General features: G+C 45.9%; 1 protein-coding gene across 1 annotated transcript in view; it reads left to right on the top strand.

Moving 5' to 3' along the window:
• Positions 1-259: 259 nt before the first annotated feature.
• The window catches only part of LOC134984101 (zinc finger protein ZFP2-like), a 49,386-nt gene continuing 31,198 nt past the window's right edge, over positions 260-18,447 (top strand). Inside the window, exons 1-4 of the mRNA XM_063949733.1 lie at positions 260-343; positions 1,445-1,631; positions 6,533-6,570; positions 12,607-13,294. Coding sequence (XP_063805803.1) covers positions 260-343; positions 1,445-1,631; positions 6,533-6,570; positions 12,607-13,294 — 997 coding nt within the window. The remainder of the gene's footprint in view (positions 344-1,444; positions 1,632-6,532; positions 6,571-12,606; positions 13,295-18,447) is intronic.

Raw genomic sequence — 18,447 nt, 5'->3', positions numbered from 1 at the left:
AAGCATGACCACTCTCCAAGATAGAAATTTTAACACAACCTTTCATAAAGGTTCCAATCATTGTGACACAAGAAAACACAACACCACGTCAAGGTCCCACGGTGCCAATGGGGGTACAAATGGAAGTTGGATGTGCAGTACTCCTTCCTTGAAGGTCCGAACTTCCGGAAAGGTCACCAGTTCTTTCTTGAAAGAAAATTTATAAGGGCAAAACCGCACTTGAATGGAGCTTAACTTTAGGCCTGCACCGGTGCAAAGAATGGAGAAGAACCACCCAGCTGAAGCTTCCGTAGTAGCCTTCTTGTATTCACACCAAGACACATATTTTCTCCGTAACACAGTGGTAAGGCTTTGCTTCTTTTCTAGCCTGAACAAGAGTGGAAATTACTTCACTGGGAATACCCTTTCTGGCTAGGATATGGCGTTCAACCACCATGTCGTCAAACGCAGCCGCGGTAAGTCTTGATACACGCCCGGATCTTGCTGTAACAGTTACTCACGTAGAGGAAGAGGCCAGGGATCTTCTATGAGTAAATCTTGAAGAACTGGATACCAAGCCCTCCTTGTTTAGACCGTAACAATGAGGATCGCCTGAACCTTTGTTCTTCTTATGTTTATCACCTTCAGTAGAGTGATAACGGACGGGACACATAGACCGACTGAAAACACCCAAGGTGTCCCGAGGACGTCCACTGCTATAGCTTGATTGTCCCCTGACCTGGAACAATATACCTGAGGTCTCTCGATGAGGCGAGATGCCAACATGTCCAAGTGAGGCACTCCTCAAAGACTTGTCACTTCAGCGAAACTTCTCGATGACGACAGTATTTCTCCCGGATGGAGATCGCGTCTGCAGAGGAAACTATTTCTCCGTCATTCACATCCGGAACGAAGACTGCTAATATAGCGTTTACCAGAAAACTTCTACGGCATCTGCCATCGCCGCTTTGCTCCTTGTTTCGCCCTAGCGGCTTACTAACACCACAGCTGTCAAGTCTTCCGACAGAATTAACACGTGCAGATCACTAAGCATATGTTCACTGAAAATAGCTCTTAATTCAAGAAAGCTATTGCAGACAAGCTTCCCAGCTTGACCTTTTCCTCTGGAAATACTTCCCTTGCAAGGACTGCTCCCCAGTATCGGAGATCTGCATGCATGGACACCAGGATCTCATCCTGGATTCCGAACCTTCGTCCCTCTAGCAGGTGAGAACTGAGCAGACACCACAGGAGCGATATCCTGGCCATTAGGATTATATTCCGGCACCTGTGCAGGTGAGATTCGGACCACATTTCCAACTGGCCCCGTGAAATCCACTCTGGCATTAGACCTGCTCACCGAAAAGCCTCTTAGGCCGCACCATCTTCTTCATCAACGGAACATATTGATGGATTGTCACTGCAAATCTGACCTGACTCCGGATCCTCAGACCTCTTTCCACAGGAAAACACAGAGAACTTCAACCGTTTCGTATCTACCCTGATACCCACCTCCGACGTCTACGTCGTTGGGAAAACAGCCATTTCCTGTGTTGAAGAACACTCAGAGAGGAACAACGATTTGCACTTGTGTCTTGACCTCGCCTTAATCAGGAGAGTGTCCCAGTACAGAATAACAATGGCTCTCACTGGTGAAAGAATACCATCCTACTGCCATCACTCCGGTGAAATGGCAAAGACAGTCCTGGATATCAACCCAGGTAAGATGAATGCGGAGAACAACGCATCTAAACCCCTTTCTACCTTTACGTACTGGAGCTCCCTGGCCTGAGAGATTCCATCCTGTAGTTCAACTTCGTAAGGAGAAATCTCTGTTTTCCTTTTTTTTTTTTTACCAGGAACTGCAGGACAATGCCCTGACCTTGAAGCAACTCTGGTATGGCGTCGCGTACTACCTCCCCTTTCAGAGGGGAAACGGCAAGATCTATTAGAAAAATCAGTGAGGGAAAACATCTGTAAATGCCAGTATGTCCCCCTTTGGATTCTAGAATTAACTCACAGGTCCGAGTCCATTACCGGACTGACTGAAGAGTAGTAGATGAGTTCCACCGGAGTGGCCTCCAGCCAGATAGACCCAGCGACATGCGGTGGATGTGGTAGAAACAGAAAACGACATCCGCTTCTGCGAACCTGACAAGGCTGCAGAACTCTTACTTTTCATCTTCCACAATCTGCACCGAAAGGGAAAAAAGAACGGGCCGTATGTTGCCCACCCCTAAGCTAGGCGCACCAAGTGATCAAACCCTCTGGAGCTAATGGTGTCCAGTAGCCTAAGAAGCAGAGCCCTTGAACTAAGAAGAAGTAGGTCTGACTTCTCTCCCCTCACTCCCACGATGCAGGGAGCCTGTAGCCAGCAGGTCTCCCTGAAAATAAAAAAGCCTAACATAAAGTCTTTTACCAGAGAAACTCAGTAGAGCTCCCCTAGTGTGTGTCCAGTCTCTCCTGGGCACATAATCTAACTGAGGTCTGGGGAAGGGGCATAGAGGGAGGAGCCAGTTCACACCCATTCAAAGTCTTAATAGTGTACCCATGTCTCCTGCGGATCCCGTCTATACCCCATGGTCCTTACGGAGTCTCCAGCATCCTCTAGGACAAATGAGAAAATAATAATAATAACAGGACACCACAGGCTGCTTCTCCTGTATAAAAATAACAACAAGACACCACAGGCTGCACCCCTGTATAATAATAATAATAATAAAATTATACCACAGGCTACTCCCCCTGTATAATAATAACAAGACACCACATGCTGCTTCCCCTGTATAATAATAATAATAATAATAATAATAATAAAATGATACCACAGGCTGCTCCCCCTGTATAATAATAACAGGACACCACATGTTGCTCCCCCTGTATAATAATAATAACAGGAAACTACAGGCTGCTCCCCCTGTATAATAATCATAACAGCAACAGGACACCATAGGCTGCTCAACCTGTATTATTATAATAATATTAATAATAATAATAATAATAATAATAATAATAACGATAACAACTACAGGACACCACAGGTTGCTCCCCCTGTATAATAATAATAACAGGACACCACAGGCTGCTACTCCTGCATAATAAAAGGACACCACAGGCTGCTCCTCCTGTATAATAAAAATAATAACAAGACACCACAGGCCGTTCCCCCTGTATAATAATAATAATAATAACAGGATACCACAGGCTGCTCCCCCTGTATAATAATAACAGGACACCACAGGCTGCTGCCCCTGTATAATAATAATAACTGGACACCACAGGCTGCTCCCCCTGTATAAAAATAACTGGACACCACAGGCTGCTCCCCATGTGTAATAATAATATCAGGACACCACAGGCTGCTCCCCCTGTACAGTAAGACGTCATTACCTGATTTCCACGGACACTGGGAGGCGGCAGCAGTCGATTAAAATTCACTTCCTGTATGTGGACCGCACAGTCCGGAAGTAAGGTGGAACGCACAGGCAGGAAGTAGGGCATGATTGGCAAAGGCTGCTTACTGGTTACTGGGTCCTCCCCTACTACACCCCGCCCACAGCCCCGGCATATGTAAGTTTTAACCATACATGTCCTCAGTGCATGAGGCCGGCGGCCATTTTCTTGTAGACCAGTCCGGCAGCAGCAATACGTTCCCTGGCCGTGTAGTGACGTCAGGAGCGGCGGCCATTTTCCCCTGGTCTGAGCTCCGCCTTCCTTCTATCATTCCCACAAGGCAGCAGGAGCAGAGAGCAGCCATTGCTGTGTCTGGCAGCAGGTAATGATATTATTATTATTATTATTCTATAGGCTGAGCAGCTCTGGTGTCAGGTTCTGTACTACAGGGGGAGCAGCCTCTGGTGCCTTGTTATAGTGCAGCTGGAGCAGCCTCTGGTGCTGCATTATCCCTGTACAGGTGACTGACACTCCAGTGTCCTATTACTGTAATACAGGAGGCGCAGACCCCGTCGTTACCGTAATACAGGTGGCGCAGACCCCGCCGTTACCGTAATACAGGTGGTGCAGACCCCGCCATTACCGTAATACAGGTGGCGCAGACCCCGCCGTTATCGTAATACAGGTGGCGCAGACCCCGCCGTTACCGTAATACAGGTGGCGCAGACCCCGCCGTTACCGTAATACAGGTGGTGCAGACCCCGCCGTTACCGTAATACTGTGGCGTGGACCCCGCCGTTACCATAATACAGGGGGCACGGACTCCGCCGTTACCGTAATACAGGTGGCGCAGACCCCGCCGTTACCATAATTGTATACACGGGACATTACAGGTGTTGTGTCCTGTGGCATTGTGCTGTACAAGGGGAGCGACCTGTGTTGTCATAGTATACAGGAGGAGCAGCCTGTGTTGTCATAATATACAGGGGTAGCATCCTGTGCTGTCATAGTATACAGGGGGAGTGGCCTGTGTTGTCATAGTATACAGGGGGAGTGGCATGTGTTGTCTAATATACAGGGGTAGCATCCTGTGCTGTCATAGTACTCAGCGGGAGTGGCCTGTGTTGTCATAGTATACAGGGGGAGTGGCCTGTGTTGTCATAATATACAGGGGTAGCATCCTGTCCTGTCATAGTATACAGGGGGGTGGCCTGTGTTGTCATAATATACAGGGGGAGCATCCTGTGTTGTCATAGTATACAGGGGCAGTGGCCTGTGGCATACTACTCTACAGGGGGAGCAGCCTGTGGTGTCCTGTTGTTGTTGTTATTATTATTATTATTATACAGGAGGATCAGCCTGTGGTGTACAGTTATTATTATTATATTTATTATACAGCCTGTGGTGTCCTATTATTATTATACAGGGGAAGCATTATTATTATTATTATTATACAGGGGGAGCAGCCTGTGGTGTCCTGTTGTTGTTGTTGTTATTATTATACAGGAGGAGCAGCCTTTGTTGTCCTATTATTAATATTAAAAAGAAGGAGTAGCTAGTGGTGTTCACTTATTATTATTATACAGGGACAGCAGCCTGTGGTGTCCTGTCATTATTATTATACAGGGGAAGCATGCTGTGGTGTTCTGTTGTTGTTGTTGTTGTTGTTGTTGTTGTTGTTGTTGTTGTTGTTGTTGTTGTTGTTGTTGTTGTTGTTGTTGTTGTTGTTGTTGTTGTTGTTGTTGTTGTTGTTGTTGTTGTTATTATTATTATTATTATACAAGAGGAGCAGCCTGTGGTGACTTGTTGTTATTATTATTATTATTATTATTATTATTATTATTATTATTATTATTATACAAGAGGAGCAGCCTATTGTGTCCTATTATTAATATTATAAAGAAGGAGTAGCTAGTGGTGTTCACTTATTATACAGGGTCAGCAGCCTGTGGTGTTCTGTCATTATTATTATTATACAGGGGTAGCAGGCTATGGTGTCCTGTTGTTGTTGTTGTTGTTATTATACAGAAGGGAGCAGCCTGTTGTGTCCTATTATTATTATTATTATTATTATTATTATTATTATTTTGCAGAGGGAGCAGCCTGTGGTGTCATTTTATTATTACTATAAAGGGAGAGCAGAATAGGGTGTCCTGTTGTTATTAGTATAATACAGGGGGAGCAGGTTTTTGTGTATGGTTATTATTATACAGGGACAGCAGCTTGTGGTGTCCTGGTATTATTATTATTATTATTATTATTATTATACATTGGGAGTGGTGGTGATGTCACAGTGATTTCACTTATATTAGTAGTAATAGAGGGACATGAGTGGGGGAAGTGAGGGGGATCTGGGAGCATCCCAGTAACATCACATATATAGTAATAATACATGGACATGACTGAGGAGGTGAGGGGATCTGGAAGAGTCACAGTGACATCACTTATATCTATAGTAATAATACAGGAACATGACTGGGGAGGTGAGGGGATCTGGGAGCGTCACAGTGATATCATTTATATCTACAGTAATAATACAGGAACATGACTGGGGAGGTGAGGGGATCTGGGAATGTGACAGTGACATCAGTTATGGCTATAGTAATAATACAGGGACATGACTGGGAAGGTGAGGGCATCTGGGAATGTCACAGTCACATCACATATATAGTAATAATACAGGGATATGACTGGGGAGGTGAGGGAATCTGGGAGCGTCACATTTACATCACGTATAACTACAGTAATAATACAGGGACATGACTGGGGAGGTGAATGTCACCATGACATTACTAAATTCTCATACGTCCTAGAAGATGCTGGGGACGCTTCAAGAACCATGGGGTATAGATGGGATGCACAGGAGACATGGACACTTTAAGACTTTGAATGGGTGTGAACTGGCTCCTCCCTCTATGCCCCTCCTCCAGACTCCAGTTTAGATTCTGTGCCCAGTGAGACTGGTCACACACAGGGGAGCTCTACTGAGTTTCTCTGAAAATACTTTTTGTTAGGTTTATTATTTTCAGGGAGCACTGCTGGCAACAGTCTCCCTGCATCGTGGGACTTAGGGGAGAGAAGCAGACCTACTTTTGTGAGTTTCAAGGCCATTTTCCCCTGGTCTGAGCTCCGCCTTCCTTCTATCATTCCCACAAGGCAGCAGGAGCAGAGAGCAGCCATTGCTGTGTCTGGCAGCAGGTAATGATATTATTATTATTCTTCTATAGGCTGAGCAGCTCTGGTGTCAGGTTCTGTACTACAGGGGGAGCAGCCTCTGGTGCCTTGTTATAGTGCAGCTGGAGCAGCCTCTGGTGCTGCATTATCCCTGTACAGGTGGCTGACACTCTAGTGTCCTATTACTGTAATACAGGTGGTGCAGACCCCGCCGTTACCGTAATACAGTTGGCGCTGGCCCCGCTGTTACCGTAATACAGGTTGTGCAGACCCCGCCGTTACCGTGACACAAGTGGCGCGGACCCCGCCGTTACCGTAATACAGGGGGCACGGACCCCGCCGTTACCGTAATACTGTGGCGTGGACCCTGCCGTTGCTGTAAAACAGGTGGCGCGGGCCCCGCCGTTACCATAATACAGGGGGTGTGAACTGGCTCCTCCCTCTATGCCCCGCCTCCAGACTCCAGTTTAGATTCTGTGCCCAGTGAGACTGGTCACACACAGGGGAGCTCTACTGAGTTTCTCTGAAAATACTTTTTGTTAGGTTTATTATTTTCAGGGAGCACTGCTGGCAACAGTCTCCCTGCATCGTGGGACTTAGGGGAGAGAAGCAGACCTACTTTTGTGAGTTTCAAGGCTCTGCTTCTTTGGCTACTGGACACCATTAGCTCCAGAGGGTCTGATCGCTAGGTACGCCTAGATGCTCGTTCCCAGAGCCCGCCGTCACCCCCCTTGCAGAGCCAGAAGTCCGATACTTTGCCCAGTTACTACTCCCGGAGATCGACACGAATACTGTTTCTTATGTCGACCATAATGTTTCCTGACTAGATCCACAAAATCGGCATTCAGTACATGTTTCATACACATTAAGAACGTATTAACGTCACTAGGAACCCTGCTGTTCCTGTCACAAGGGATATTTATATATGAGTTATATATATATATATATATATATTTGTGTGTATAGCTGTATTTAAAGGTGTGTGTGTATATATATATATATATATATATATATATATATATATATAAAAAATTTTTTATAATGAATGCTGAGGTAAAGTTATTCCTTCTCATGTGCTGAGTGACCGTGACCAGATATTTTCAAATCCTCAAGAGGATTCCGAGTGTTTATTCTTTTCCCGCCGTGGATAGAATAAAGTGAGAGTCACCCCCTGTTCTGTACGGGGCCCTGTCACAAAGGATCGTATGCAGGAAGATATGTGATACTCTAATTATGTGTCCGCGTGTACGTTGATTATACTAGCATTACGTGCGCGTAGGGGAGTAGTTGTATGCAGGGTACTCCTGAAGTTGGGTAATATCTATAACATTGCAGCAGACTGCCGTGCGACCACAAGGGATATAGGACTCTTGGGTTAGCAGGCCAATTCCATGGCGGTCTCGACTAGGAGGGCGTTGTGGATTCACCAATGGAATGCTGAGGCTGACTCCGAGTAGAACTGGAGTCCCTTCCCTTTGAAGGTGAAACCTGGATTGGGGATGGTCTTGTTAAGTTGATCGCGGCAGATACCACTGGTAAGTCTACCTTCTTGCCCTATGTTCCCTCACAACGGTTGGTGACGCATTATTGTAGGATGCAGTCATTTTGACCGAATAGATACGGATTTCCCTTTCTTTGCAGGTAGAGGAAGGTGAAAAGGTCAGAGGTCAGCAGTCTTTTCAAGTTCGCTGAAGCAGAAATCCTCCTCTGTTTCTGCCACATCCACCGCATGACGCTGGGTCTATCTTGCGGGAGTCTACACTGGTGGGACCACGTATAATACTCTTCAGTCAGTCCTGCAACGGACATGGACCAGTGAGTTTAAGAATAGAGTCCCAAGGGGGACATACTGCAGTTTCCAGACGTTTCCCCTCACCGATATTCCAAATAGACCTTACCGATTCTCCTGTGGACGGGGAGGTAGTATGCAAAGCCATACAAGAGTTGTGTCAGGATCAGGTCATTGTCATGCTGTCCCGGTCACAAAAACAAAAAAGCTGTTATTCAAGCTTTTTCGTGCTCCCGAGGCCGGACGGCTCGGTCAGAACAATCCTATATCTAAAATCCCAAAAATTTCTATTTAAGAAGTTGAACTACAAGCTGGAATCTCTCAGGGCAGGGATCTCCAATCTGGAAAAGGAAAAAGGGGTCTAATTACGGTTTCTTCCGCATTAGGCTTACCTGGGTTTGCTATTCAGGATTGTCATTACCAATTCACTGGAATGATGGCGATATGATGGTTTTCCTTCGATAGTAAAAGAGTCGTTATTATTCTGTAATGGGACGCTCTCCTGATTACGGTGAGGTCAAGAAACCAAGTGGTGCAAAACGTTGCATTCTCCCTGACAGTTCTTCAACAAAGTGGTTGGCTCCTGAACTTGCCAGAATCACTGTTGATCCCAACGACGCTGTAGTCAGCGTTGGAAATACTGTTAGACACAGAACTGTTGAGAGTTTGGCTTTGTCCCACAAGTGCCCCTATTTAATCTTCCATACGGATAGAGCGGCGTTGAGAACTTATCAGCAATTTTCTGCCAAAAGTGGTTTCATCGTTTCACATGAACCAACCTATTTTTGTGCCAGTGGCTACTGAAGTCTTGACGGAATAGAAGTCTCTCAATGTGGTCAGAGCTTTGAAAATTGATGTCGCCAGAAAGGCTCAGATTAGGACAACAGAGGCTCTGTTTGTCCTGTAGGATCCCAACAAGATTGGGGCTCCTGCTTCCAAGCAGACTATTGCACGCTGGATCTGTGATACGATTCAGCAGGCTCATTCTACGGCTGGATTAGCGTTACCGAAATCGGTGAAGACCCATTCTACCAGAAAGGTGGGCGCATCCTGGGCGGCTGCCCGAGGGGTCTCGGCATTACGACTTTGGTGAGCAGCTACTTGGTCGGGTTCAAACACCTTTGCAAAGTTTTACAAGTTTGATACCCTGGCTGATGAGGACCTCTTGTTGGGCCAATCGGTGCTGCAGAGTCATCCGCACTCTACCGCCCGTTCTAGAGCTTTGGTATAAACCCCATGGTTCTTGAAGTGTCCCCAGCATCCTCTAGGACGTATGAGAAAATAGGATTTTAATACCGACCGGTAAATCCTTTTCTCTTAGTCCGTAGAGGATGCTGGGCGCCCGTCCCAGTGCGTACTGTATCTGCAGTTATTGGGTATGGTTACACACATGGTGTGTTGCGTTTAAGTCAGCCTGTTGCTGACGTTATTCATGCTGTGGCATGCGTTATGCTGTTATTGGTTGTGTTTACCCACAGGTTGTGTTATGCTTTATGTCAGCATATTGCTTCATATTCTTCATGCCGTCGGCTGGTGTTCTATTGAATGGAACGTTCTGCGCCATACTGGAGGTGTGAGCTGGTAAGATGCTCACCGTGGTTTAACAATAAATTATTTCCTCGTAATGGCCGTCTTCCTGGGCACAGTTACTTAAACTGGAGTCTGGAGGAGGGGCATAGAGGGAGGGGCCAGTTCACACCCATTCAAAGTCTTAAAGTGCCCATGTCTCCTGCGGATCCTGTCTATACCCCATGGTTCTTGAAGCATCCCCAGCCTCCTCTACGGACTAAGAGAAAAGGAATTACCGGTAGGTATTAAAATCCTATTATCTATAATAATAATACAGGGACATGACTGGGGAGGTGAGGAGATCTGGGAGTATTTACAGTGATATTGATGTCTCCCCCATTTAGCAGGACTGCACCATAGTGAAGAAGACATCCGGTGAGCGTGAGACCCCCAGCAACCATCCTCGTGTTGCAGGTGGACTAAGCCAGACCTAAAGCCCCATCACGGTGCCTCTACCTCACTCACTGACACACTAATACATAAGAGACACAATGACCAGAAGATACTGGAACTCACCAACAAGATCATTCAGCTGCTGACTGGAGAGGTGACTGCTGGGAATGGGGCATTATACAGTCACATCAGGGGATGTGTCCGGGTGATGACTGGAGAGATGACTGCTGGGAATGGGACATTATACAGTTACACCAGGGGATGTGTCTGGGTGATGACTGGAGAGGTGACTGCTGGGAATGGGGCATTATACAGTAACACCGGGGGATGTGACTGGGTGATGACTGGAGAGGTGACTGCTGGGAATGGGGCATTATAGAGTAACACCGGGGATGTGTCTGGGTGATGACTGGAGAGATGACTGCTGGGAATGGGGCATTATACAGTCACATCAGGGGATGTGTCTGGGTGATGACTGGAGAGGTGACTGCTGGGAATGGGACATTATACAGTAACACCAGGGGATGTGTCTGGGTGATGACTGGAGAGGTGACTGCTGGGAATGGGGCATTATACAGTAACACCGGGGGATGTGACTGGGTGATGACTGGAGAGGTGACTGCTGGGAATGGGGCATTATACAGTAACACCGGGGGGCGTGTCTGGGTGATGACTGGAGAGGTGACTGCTGGGAATGGGACATTATACAGTAACACCAGGGGACGTGTCTGGGTGATGACTGGAGAGGTGACTGTTGGGAATGGAACATTGTACAGTAACACCGGGTGACGTGTTGGGTTATGTCTGGAGAGGTGACTGCTGGGAATGGGGTGTTATACAGTAACACCATGGTACGTCTCTGGGTGATGACTGGAGATGTGACTGCTGGGAATTGGACATTATACAGTAACACCATGGTACGTCTCTGGGTGATGACTGGAGAGGTGACTGCTGGGAATGGGAAATTATACAGTAACACCAGGGGATGTGTCTGGGTGATGACTGGAGAGGTGACTGCTGAGAATGGGGCATTATACAGTAACACCAGGGGACATATCTGGGTGATGACTGGAGAGGTGACTGCTGGGAATGGGAAATTATACAGTAACACCAGGGGATGTGTCTGGGTGATGACTGGAGAGGTGACTGCTGGGAATGGGCCATTAAACAGTAACACCAGGGGACGTGTCTGGGTGATGACTGGAGAGGTGACTGCTGGGAATGGGGCATTATACAGTAACACCGGGGGATGTGTCTGGGTGATGACTGGAGAGGTGACTGCTGGGAATGGGACATTATACAGTAACACCAGGGGATGTGTCTGGGTGATGACTGGAGAGGTGACTGCTGGGAATGGGACATTATACAGTAACACCAGGGGATGTGTCTGGGTGATGACTGGATAGGTGACTGCTGGGAATGGGACATTATACAGTAACACCAGGGGACGTGTCTGGGTGATGACTGGAGAGGTGACTGCTGGGAATGGGACATTATACAGTAACACCAGGGGATGTGTCTGGGTGATGACTGGATAGGTGACTGCTGGGAATGGGGCATTATACAGTAACACCAGGGGATGTGTCTGGGTGATGACTGGAGAGGTGACTGTTGGGAATGGGACATTATACAGTAACACCAGGGGATGTGTCTGGGTGATGACTGGAGAGGTGACTGCTGGGAATGGGACATTATACAGTAACACCGGGGGATGTGTCTGGGTGATGACTGGAGAGGTGACTGCTGGGAATGGGGCATTATACAATAACACCAGGGATGTGTCTGGGTGATGAATGTATCACTGTGGGTGTTAGGTTCCTATAAGGTGTCAGGATGTCACTGTCCATGTCTCCATGCAGGAGGGGGAGTATATAGAGGAACACAGGGGTCTGTACAAGGACGTGATGATGGAGAATCACCGGCCCCTCACATCACTGGGTAAGAGGAGACTGTCATGTATTGTACAGGGGAGAGCAGGTATGGGGGCCCTATATACACACATCATCTGATAATCAAATATATACACTGTACTCAGTCACTGTGTGTCTCCTACAGATGGGCCCAGTAACAGAGATACCCCAGAGAGATGTCCCCGTCCTCTGTATTCCCAGGATTGTACAGAGGAGAATCACAGGATCCCACAGGAGGATCAGGTAGGTGGGATTTAGGGTCTCCCCAATATACCAAAGTGACTGTCACTATATAATGTGTAGAGGAGCTGTGTGTCTTATACACTGATATTATACTGTTTCACCTCAGTTTAGTCTGACTGTATGCAAATGTCTTTATAGTTTTTTTTTTTTTTATAGGTAGAAAGTCTGTCTGATATTAAAACAGAAGATACAGAGGGAGAAGAAGAGACACATGTGACTGATATAAAGGAAGAAGATATAGGCGGAGAAGAAGAGACGTATGTGACTGATATGAAGGCAGAAGATATAGAGGGAGAAGAAGAGACGTATGTAACTGATATAAAGGCAGAAGATATAGAGGGAGAAGAAGAGACGTATGTGACTGATATAAACGCAGAAGATATAGAGGGAGAAGAAGAGACGTATGTGACTGATATAAACGCAGAAGATATAGAGGGAGAAGAAGAGACGTATGTGACTGATATAAAGGCAGAAGATATAGAGGGAGAAAAAGAGACGTATGTGACTGATATAAAGGTAGAAGATATAGAGGGAGAAGAAGAGACGTATGTGACTGATATAAAGGCAGAAGATATAGAGGGAGAAGAAGAGACGTATGTGACTGATATGAAGGCAGAACATATTGTGGGAGAAGAAGAGACGTATGTGACTGATATGAAGGCAGAAGATATAGAGGGAGAAGAAAAGACGTATGTGACTGATATAAAGGCAGAAGGTATAGAGGGAGAAGAAGAGACGTATGTGACTGATATAAAGGCAGAAGATACAGAGGGAGAAGAAGAGACGTATGTGAGGGGTGATCAGCAGTGTAAGGAGGAGGAGATCCCTACAGATATCAGCACAGGTGAGTAATCAACACTTATTACAGAAGTCACATATTCTCATTGCTCAGTCACTACAGCAATCTCTTATCCTACACCCTCCTCCGCCATCAGCCCTGTTCTCAGTTGGGTGTTTCTAACACAAGGCTATCCATGACAAATATCACATGTAGAGAGTTATTACACACAACACTATAATGTTATTAAAAGTAACAAGCAGAAGTTTATTATTAGTGATTATATATAAATGTGTATATATGTATAAAATATAATTAGTAAAGTTTTTTTGTGGAGTGCCTAATTTATATGCATTTTGTTAGATGATGCAGGTAAGAAATATTTCCTGCTATACAGTAGACCTGAGCTCACCAAATACAGTTCGTATGAGATTCAGAAATAAAATGAAATTTGAATCTAGAACTACAAGTAAAACAGAGTAAAAAATTATCACAAGTACATATCTGTATAATCATAAGACAAGCATTTTTCAATTGTTGTCACCCTTACATGGGTGGGCTTGTTCTTATCCACTGCCAATTCACTCTAAATACAAATTGCGTATCATCAAACGCGTTTCGTCAATAGTGACTTCTTCAGGGGTGTTTTCTGTTAAAGGCTTTATCCTCAAATATCAGTTGTGTAGACTTGAAATAATTGTGTAACCTTCAGACGGTAATTGTGGACTTGTTCATGATGAACACATTCCTAATTACTTGTGAATAATAGTTCCTGCTCTGTGCAGTTCTGAGGTTATGACTTTAGGGAATGTAATGGTCAGATCAAATATTGCTCAATCTAAGTAGCCTTACTACATACATAAATGTGTCTTGCATTACTATTTTAACTAACAATAATAAACAGTGGCGTTTTAGTTCATGTATTGCTCAATGCATTTAAGCCTGCAGCCCCCGTCAAGGAACCCCACTATACTGCAGGTCCTACTCTATTGCTCAAAATAATTACAATAAAAACAGCTATCACATTAGTGTTAAACTTTAGGTTTGCTCTCAGCGGCAGAACAGTGGCTGAAAGGCTTGGATAGGTTTTCAGAGCACCAGTCTGACGTGCCACCACATCTCACGTGGCCCTCCAATTCACCAGATCTGGGACTGTGGGACTGCTTGGCTGGGTCTGGCATAGCACTGTTTGTGCAGTTCCTGATGCGTTTGGAACGATTGGTGGTTGCTAGGCGCCCTAAATGCCTGTGGTCCCGATTTGTCATGATCTACTTTCGCCCACTGTTCTGCCGCTGATATTCTTGGTGTCCATACTACTCACTGTCTACAAGGGATCACCAACAAACAAATGCCGGTCTCGGACAAAACCAGTGGCTCCCTTTTGCCAGTTGCATCACATGCACGACCCATGGTTCCATCTGAAAAAGAAACAATATCTCAACAAATTTGCATTTTATCAATACCTCCATAGGTGTGCGCAGGGGTGGGGGGGTCCTTGTTGCGCACAGGCACCCCCTAATATTTGGCATCCCGATCTCACATGCCTGATGCAGCGATCGCCGAACAGGCTGATTACTGTCCCCTCTGCGCTGCACCCTGTCAGGACTGCATTACTGCCACGGCTTTCAAACTCCCGGCTCCACCTCCATGTACAAAAACAGCGTGATGTGATGTGATTACATCATGCTGCTCGCACGCCCACCCGCCACATGCCCACCTCTCTCCTTCTATGCTATGCCAACGCCAGCCACTGATGAGGATCAGCATGCAGCCAGCGTTCCTCTTAGGAAGACAAATTCAATACTGGCAGGCGGTCGGCGGCAACATTGACACATCATTAGTTTTTTCAGCAGCAGCAGTACTAGTCTGCGACTGTCAGTGTCAGTGAGTGACTGACTTGTAAGTAAGCTGCTGCAGCTTGCAGGGGAAAAAGAGGGGGAGCCAGACCAGGCTGAGGAGGAGCAGTGTAATTGCAGTGAGTGGCATCAGTGGTGTTTGCTTGGTGCACACCACAACATCTGACAATGTATCTGCTTTATTAGGATTGGTACAAGGGTGGATATTTTATATTGCGTTGACCGTCAATAGATGGTGCTAGACACGCCCAAAAGGCTAGACACACCCCTCCGACGGTGCACCCCCTAATAAAATGTGCTGGACACATCTATGAATACCTCAGACATTCACAATGATCATGCAGTAGTTTTAGTGTCACCATCTACACGCATGTGCATGTCCCGTGTCGTTAATATACCCGGTGGAACCGTCCATATCGCCATCCGTCGCTCACTCCAGCGCATAAAAGTGACGTCATCTGACACACGCTACGTCCGGGGACACGGAGAGAACCTCGTCCACGTGACCTATAGTAACCAATGGGGACAAAAGTATCAAGTAACCTGCCAACAAAACAGTGTAACAACACCGATCAAATTCTATCCTCTTAGATATATATATATATGTTCCTCTGGCAGGATCCACAGGTTATCCACAGGATAACATTGGGATATGATGACATGACAGCGGAAATAGCACCAAACAGTCACGAGATTTGTAACAAACTGTCAAAGCTTTCAGCCTCCCAGTATGCAACAGGCCTGTCCATCTATCCCCGCCTCCTGGCTCAGGCAAATCAGTTTTTCTCCGGCTGGTTCCACAGGTTATCCACAGGATAACATTGGGATATGCCGGAGCGACAGCGGAAATAGCACCAAACAGTCACAAGCTTTCTGGCCTCCCAGGATGCATCAGGGCTCTTGCATATAATCCCGCCCACTGACTCAGTCAAATCAGTTTTTTGTTTGGTGCGGCAGGAGCCGGACCATGGTCACAGGGCTGCTGTTAGGGCAGCCCTAAGCTTTTATTATTTTATTTTTATAGTCTGTTTTGAGTGATCTTTCTTAACAGCGTCTTAAACGCGTACTAGAAAGAGTCGCTCCAACAACTCCCCACCGGGTCGCAACAATGCTTACCTTCGCGGTACAGTGCTGTCTCGGCGGGCGTCTGTGACGGATGTTCTAGCAGGTCCAGCAGACGTTACCAGGCTGTGGCCTGAGCATGGGGGGACGATAAGTACATCGGTTTCCTTTTACTAGGGATTTCCGGACACAGCCTCACTGTATTGGAGGAGACTACAAACAGTGGTTGATGCGCCACCACTCTTAAGTGCGACAGCGCTACGCTTTAGGGACCATAGGCGCCAGGACTAGGTTGAGGCCGCGATCCCTAGAGTTTATGTCAACAAGGGGAGTCAGGCGCTCTCCTGGTCGCCCCTCCCCCCAGTTCATGACCAGTTTCCGTGCGTCTCCCGTCCATGAACTGATGGCCTCACTTCCGTCTCAGACGCTACAACGAGGGTACTCGGTCGCAGCTTGGCGTACACTAGAGTTTCCGCCTAGACCGGGTCGTAGACAGGAGCGTCTGCATACACTTATCGTTCTCCGAGCGTCTGTGTCCGTTATTGAGCGTCTGTGTCTCTCATCAGTTACCGGAGCGGTAGTGTACACTAGTAGCATCTGAATCTACTCAGCGTCTTTCGAGCGTATTGATAGATCATGGAAGTGGGGTGAGTCTCCCTGTATCCCACTCTACTGAGTAAGGGTTATACAGTACTAAGATTCCTTCTACTTGTTAGTATGAATTGTTAATTTTGGTACATATTGCATATGAGGCCTGTACACTACTGTTGTTTTCTACTAAAATGTCTGAAAAACTTGTTATAATAGCTGTTAAAACATAAATACAGTAATTGTACTCCTACTTACTTGTAAAGTAATTGTTTGTGGTTGATTATATTCTCATATGACAATGTTTAATATTTAACATGTGACTGACTGCTAGTATGATTGCTGACTTTTATATGTTGTCAGTTTTATTCTGAACCTCAATTCAGGTGCACGGTTGTGGTCAGATTGATTTCACTTATATATATTTGTGTGTGTGTGTGTGTGTGTGTGTGTGATTCTCAGTCACAAATTGTGTAGTTGGTAAACGCTGAAAAATTGACTGTCTGTGAGCGGCAAAAGTGACGAGGATAATTTATCAGGCACTCCTACATCCTTAACATGTTTATCTTGTAAAACGGGTATTTTAGAAGGAATGGAACAGTTTATTACTTATGATGGGTTATGTACAAACTGTTATGCATATCGGCAAAGTAAAAAGCAGACTCCAGTTCAACAACCAGTAGAACCACCATGGAGTATGTTCGCGCAGACCTTGTCTACAATATTGGAGAGATTAACTCCTGCAGTTCCACCCCAGGGAATAGGTTACACTATTAACCCATACATGCAGCTCCCTCCTTATGGTTCGGTTCCAGTAGCTTCTACAATAGCCAGGCTGTTAGGACCAGGGTAGATACATCCATGTTGCAGACTACACAAGATGATACAACAGATGAGGATACAGTGTATTCTAATACCCCATATGATGATTAGTCGGAGGGTTTTAGCTCAGAGGATATAGCTGAGCTTATTGATGCAATGAAGGCTATTCTCTCTTTGGAGGAATCAGCCAAGACAGTGTCAAAATCTAAAGCACCTGTGTTTAAACGAACAAAGACAGTTAGGACTGAATTTCCAGTATCAGAAGATCTGACGGAAATGATGGAAGAATCTTGGGCACCGCCTGGTAAAAAATATAAGATTCCGAAAAAATGGGATTCTTATTATCCTTTTCCAGCTGCGGATTGTTCAAAAAGAGAAGTTCCTCCTAAAGTAGATGCACATGTTGTGCGACTTGTGCGTAAATCTGTTTTACCATTGCCGTCTACTTCACTGACTGATGTTACAGATAGAAGAATAGATGGTTTATTGAAAAATATTTTTTTCTCTCTCGGGGGCTGTAGTAAGGCCAGCTATGGCTTCAGCCTGGATGACGAGAGCGATGGTAGAATGGGCAGAGAAACTAGAAAAAGGCCTCTCCCCTTCCACAGGTGAGGCGGAATCTCTTTTAGGCCGTATAAAACAAGCTGCGCAATATTTGGAAGAAGCAGCACTTGATATGGGTACAATTGCTTCTAAAGCATCAGCCTTGACAGTAGCTGCTCGCAGAGCAGTTTGGCTACGTACTTGGAAAGCGGATGCAGAATCCAAGAAGGTTCTGGAAGCTCTGCCTTTCGCTGGTGATATTCTGTTTGGAAACAATTGACAGATATTCTAGAATCGGAAGCTGAATCCAAGAAGGTCAGATTTCCGGCTAGTTATAACCCTAAGACT

This window comes from Pseudophryne corroboree, assembly GCF_028390025.1.
Source record: "Pseudophryne corroboree isolate aPseCor3 chromosome 3 unlocalized genomic scaffold, aPseCor3.hap2 SUPER_3_unloc_36, whole genome shotgun sequence".
Lineage (NCBI taxonomy): Eukaryota > Metazoa > Chordata > Amphibia > Anura > Myobatrachidae > Pseudophryne > Pseudophryne corroboree.
The sequence above is the reverse complement of the archived record's forward strand: the minus strand, read 5'-3'. Positions and strand labels throughout refer to the sequence as shown.